Here is a 5,761-nt window from a genome sequence, read left to right on the forward strand (position 1 = left end):
GAGAAACCCACTGACTTTACTGCTCACTGACCTGGATCTCCATACTCCACTGATGCACCGCTGCATACAAATTTACCACAAAGTACCACACCAGCTTTTTAGAGTAATATTGTTCGCTACTGGAAAAATAGTATCTGTTGCACAATAATACTGAAGCCAAGTAAGAAGTTTGAGAATAAATTTTAATGTAGATCGACATAACATATATAATTACACAGATGCCATATGACACATGGAGAGTGTTGATTTTGTGTTTTTTTTTTATTTGATCGCTTAAAACAGCAATCTGAATGTAACCCCATTCATCACCAGAGATGAGTTGGGACAGTTTGGGTCAGCCTTCAGTACCCTGTTAGCTATACTGCATACTCACTGAGTTACAGTTCAAGTGGTCTGAGGATTTGTTTCCTAAGTCTGTAGTGAATTCACAGGACTGAATAAATTCAGAGCCTTTAAGAAAGCTAACAGGTTCCTCTGATGTCTTGTGGTAGTTCTCTGACCTTTGTAGGAAACTGTTTCCCCAGTCCTGACCTCTGGAACCTCCAAAACAGCCTGACTACCTTTTCAGTTCAAGCTCATATAAGTTATTCACTTAGGAAATTCACTTAGGAAATTGTTGATAAAGTTAATCAGGAGTACTTGTCTGTTGATTGGACTGATATTACCTGGAGAGGGCGCTGTAGGAACCATTTAGGAAACGTTGCTATACTGTGTGTACCCAGCGCCCTCTTCACTGCCATGCTGAGCGCAGGTTCAGTAGGATCTGAGCGTCACTGGGGGCTAACCGGAACACGCCCAGTTCATTGAGTGCAGCCTCCGGACTGGGCTGGTGGGGGTCCAGAACCTCATCCCTGTTTTCTCCCTTGGCCTGTTTGAGCACTTCACACAGTAGCAGAGCAGGCCCCACCTTTAAACTCAGGATAATACAGGCTTCCTTCACACTGAGAGAGGAGAGTAGGCACTCATCACCAAACTGCATTATCATTACAATGAAATATATGTAGTAGAGAGGTGGCTGAGACAGTTTATAGAGAGCATTTTAAAGGTAGGCTTTCAACCAACAATTTATGATCCTTCAGGCGTGCACATGCACACACCTGCACACACTAGAATTCAGCTCACCAGTCTGACCATAATATGGTAATCTGTCAAGCCACATACTTATTCATAACGTCTGTCATGAATAGTTTCTTCTAGAGCACTGAAATTACACACACACACGCACAACAACGCCCACAAACACGTACTGTTTGAAGAAGTTTTCTGGTCTTTTGCAGTAGTGTCCAAACAGTGGGAAGAGGTTTCTGGTCATGTCAAACTGTAACTGTGCTGCTCCACCCTCATTAAAGTGATTAGCCAGGATAACCTGTGATTGTGGAAACACACAACTATACACATCTAACAGTAACTTTAATAAAACGTAACAGACCTATCCTGCCAGAATCTGGTTTTCAACAAAGCTTTTACTGATTTTCCATTTTTGTAGTGTGTAGTTTCATCAAAATGTTTGAGAGTGATGTTAGACTCAGCCTTGATTGTGACAGTGAGGAGTAGGCTGGGACACTTACTTCCTGATAGAGGAAGAGGTCCAGTCTCTCAGCCAGGCCCTGCCAGAACACCTGGAACAGAGGCAGACACAGCATCTGCTGCAGCCGGAGCAGGTGGTCCCTCAGGCACAGCATCATGGGACACGCTGAGCTGGACAGTGACATTGTGGCCTGGTCACACTGAGACGGCAAGGAAATCCACCTACAACCAACATCACACCATAGTGACTCCAATTTGATTCATCTCCTTCAAAGGAAAACCAAATGTGACGATATGAACAGGCTCAAGCTTTCAGGATGAATGAAATGACTGACGGGTCTCGCTGACCTGTCCCTGCAGTATGGCTGAGCCTTCTCTTTTACGTCTCTCATGACTGCATCCAGCAGGCGTCCCAGCATGTCCCCACGGAGACGCTCCAGTAATCCCAGCAGCTCCTCAAACAGGGAACCCTCCAGAGACGCCAGTCGCCCAGCCTCTGTGGCCCCCAAGGGCCCCAGGACCTCTTCACCCTCAGACACTGCAGCTTGCTGTAACTGCAGGAAGAACTGAGGGAAACAGAGAGAAAAGCTCATTAATAACCTCCAAGGCTAACAGCGGTCATATCTAGGAGGTGCTGTAAGTGTATTAGGAGGTCATGCTCACCACATTGTCTCCCCAGTCACTCAGCACCGTGGAGATGTAGTTGGCAGCATTAAGGATGGCACAGTAACGTGCACCCAGGGGGTTCCGAGACTCCTCTTTCATAACTTGTGTTAGACGAAGGCGAAAATCATCCACCAGCTCCCTCTGCAGGGCTAGGAAACTGAGTTGGGCGTGTGAGCTGGGCAAGGAGCGATACCGGTCTGACAGGAATAAGAGAGGGAGAGGGGACAATGCTTTTGGCAGAGCCACTTTTGGGAACAAATAAGGAAATAGGCAGGAGGAGTGATTAAAACCAACTGAGTTCTAAAGATAAAGAGAGTGTGGGCAGAGAGGACAAGAGGAACCTGTAATGACAAGCAGCAGTGTCATGAAGGTCTCAGCGCAGTCAGGGGCCTTTAGCTCATCCATGTCTGTGATGTCTCTGTACTGAGAAGTCCAGGCTCCCTCTGCACTCAGCATGGCATCCACCTTTTCCACTGCCACTGGAGGCAAACAAAACACACATTCACACACATATGTGCTTTACATGCACACAACACAGAATGTTTGTCTATCAGGCTGTAATTCTAGCACACTTCTCTTTTTACATTGTTTTTTTGGTGTTTTCAGTGGTCTTCATTGAGACAGGAGAGGTAGGAACAGTCCTGGGAGAACAGATGTCATATTGCTTTGACACATCTTGTCATATTTGCAGAAATGGTAAAGTTGTAGAAGAGATAAGGAGAGAGTGTTGTGGAATACAGCTGTTACTTTGCCAGGACTTACTCTTCTTCTCGACGCTGAGCCATTTCTGGAAGATGGCCTCCTCCAGTAGAATGTGGAGAGCCCCGGGGAGGGAGGGGGGATAGGTGTGGGTGGTACGCAGCTCCTTTTCAAACTGCAGCACCTCATCCACCAGGTGGCAGAAGAGAGTGTCATCATAGAGCAGGCGGGGAGCATCAGACGCCAGCTTCTCCTGGGCCAGAGTGAGGAGCCCGCGACAGAGCTCCACCTGGACAGTACACCACAGGGTCAGACCCCAAGACCAGAACAAACGCTGGATCAGACCCTCAGACCAGAACAAACGCTGGATCAGACCCTCAGACCAGAACAAACGCTGGGTCAGATCCTCAGACCAGAACAAACGCTGGGTCAGATCCTCAGACCATAACAAATGCTGGGTCAGACCCTCAGACCATAACAAACGCTCGGGTTGGACCAGTAACTGAAACACTCAAGGCTGTACCTTAGCGTTGATGTTGGCTCCAACGCGGTCAAGAATAGGCTGTATCCTCTCTTCCATGAATTTAGAGTTGTTCCCCATCCACATGAGAACCTGGGTCAGATACCACTCTGGCTGGAAGGATACAGAGAAATAACATTAGGCACTGAGTTGAACCAGGGTGGAGTGTGTACACAGAGGGATCACACAGTTTGCTGGGTAACACAGAGCCAAAAGGCAAAAAGTGTCCAGATCAAACCTTAAAGATATTCTAACTGAGAAAACCTGATTCATCTCATACCTCCTGCTGTCCTTCTCGTGACCTAGCATCAAACAATGTCAGACCACTGTGCTCTGGCAAATGTATCAGTCTTTCTAAGTCAGACTGACTGTTTTACACCCTCTCAGTAAACCCAACCCAGAGACTCAGCAGAATGTTTCACATTCACAGAATGTTTCGAGTGTTATGTATGGATGTATGGATAGATGGATATGAATGTGTGTGTTCCAACCTTGCTAAGAGAGTTGGTCTGGCGGTTCCCAGTGAAGTGGTACCTGAACCTCTTGCTCAGTGGCTGTAGCATGATCTGAATGGGCAGAGACAGGGGTGGTGATGGTGGTATGCCCAGACGGGACATCTGCTGTGGCGTCTCTGAAATGAGGTCATCACTGGGACAAAAGTCAAGGAGAATGAACTGGTTGCTCCTTTTTAACACGGCAGTGCTTCAACAAGCTCATCTGTGGAGATGTTTTCTCCAAAAGTTCTTTTACATGCAGCGCAAAATGTGCTGCTGTTCAACACTAAGGCCTAGGAAATCCAATGCCAGGACTATTAACTTTCCCTCTAAAAAAAGTGTAATCACAAAGAAAAGCGGATACGATATCTGCAGAGACAGAAGCTGAGATACGAGCGGCTCCAGCTGGCCGTGGAGTTCCTGGGTGTTAGCAGAGGGGGAAAGAGATGGAGTCGGAGGAGAGATGAAGGGCCAATGCAGCTGTGTCAGCACCTCCTCAAAATCACTGAAAAACAGAAGGAGTGCATAAGGGTACAGAGAAAGGTTAACATGGTAATCATTTTTAGATGATAGTGGAAGTTATGAATATGGTATATCTTAATACCTGGCCAGTTTGTCTTTGAGGATTTTGTGCCAGAAGCGAAGTGTTTCTCTGAGGAAAGCTTGCAGGTGACTACAGCCAGAGTCCTGCAGACCCATATCCAAGCTGGCCATTTTGCCAACTGCTCCAACTGCCTCCTGTACACTGTTTGTCATCAGAAACTGCTGGATACTGTCACTGTGTCAACAGATGACACACACAGAAATGAGAACTTACAAATACCTGTCAGTATCTTACAATACAGTTGGAATTACAGTAATCATGATGTCAAAATAACTGTCAGCATACATGTCCCTTGCTTCTATATTTCCACATATTATGACACTCACCTGAGCTCTTCAATATGAGCCAGGCACTGTAGATACTTCATGTGCCTCTCTAGAGTGTCCAGCTGTCCGAGCGTCTGTCCCAGGCTGTCAGCCCAGCTTTGTGCACCCTGGAGATGCTGCTGAAGAGTGTTGGACAGCACCCTCTCCCTCTGAAGCAGGTTCTCCAGATTTGACTGGGACTGCTCTGCAGCTGTCAGCGCAGCTGAGACACGCAGAGGCACTGAGCTGGACACGGTCAACACCTGCGTGTAAACACAAATGCGGTCAACATGTCAATTACCATATAATGTTCTATGCCCAGCAGCTATGTTATTGTTAAACTAGTTAGTAAACAAGATCCTTCCGTGAAGTCTTTTCACACTTTGTTTTCCTTGGTCCATTTCTGTAATGACTCTGGCCATTGTGAGAGAGTAGTGGCAGGGTTTTATGTTATGGTGGGAATGCGGTACATGAATTTAGCAAGCTAATGTTACCTGCTCCTCCAACAGTTTATTCTCTGCAGTCAGTTTCTCAAGGAGCGGTGCGACTTTCTTTAAGGATTTTATGTCCCCGCCAATTTCTTGCTGCACCAGCTCGAGGACAAAGTCGGGAACATTCTCATCTTCTGACACAGGTTTAGAGCCATCATCATCTGTTAAAATAACTCCTGATATAGAAGAGCTAATGTACTTATCTTCTTCCACAGTGGGTGCCGCCATATTTGCTCTACTTTCTTTCCACGTCATCAAGTATATTTCAGGTGTGCCACCTAGTGGCAGTAACGCGACACAACTATGTAAGTGAGATTGGTGCTGCATAAGTGAAACTACGATATCTGCAACGCTAGTCGTGTATTGCTCTCGCCCTTTTCGCTCTGTAAAGGAAATTTTCATGAGAACGTATGTTACATTAAACCTTTAATGACGAATGAGACCGACAATTAATT

The 5,761-nt window shown here is 46.4% G+C and overlaps 1 protein-coding gene across 1 annotated transcript; it reads right to left on the reverse strand.

Annotated features, from left to right (window-relative positions):
- Positions 1-230: 230 nt before the first annotated feature.
- On the reverse strand, positions 231-5,534 carry rint1 (RAD50 interactor 1). Its single transcript, XM_030776055.1, has 13 exons — positions 5,310-5,534; positions 4,837-5,078; positions 4,511-4,684; positions 4,271-4,411; positions 3,904-4,060; positions 3,416-3,526; positions 2,956-3,181; positions 2,535-2,672; positions 2,191-2,390; positions 1,876-2,093; positions 1,569-1,749; positions 1,248-1,366; positions 231-941 (listed from the first exon to the last, which is right to left on the reverse strand). The coding sequence occupies exons 1-13, from the start codon at positions 5,532-5,534 to the stop codon at positions 731-733; spliced, it is 2,343 nt and encodes a 780-aa protein (XP_030631915.1). The 3' UTR covers positions 231-730.
- Positions 5,535-5,761: the final 227 nt, after the last annotated feature.

This window comes from Chanos chanos, chromosome 1 (genome assembly GCF_902362185.1).
Source record: "Chanos chanos chromosome 1, fChaCha1.1, whole genome shotgun sequence".
Taxonomy (NCBI): Eukaryota; Metazoa; Chordata; class Actinopteri; order Gonorynchiformes; family Chanidae; genus Chanos; species Chanos chanos.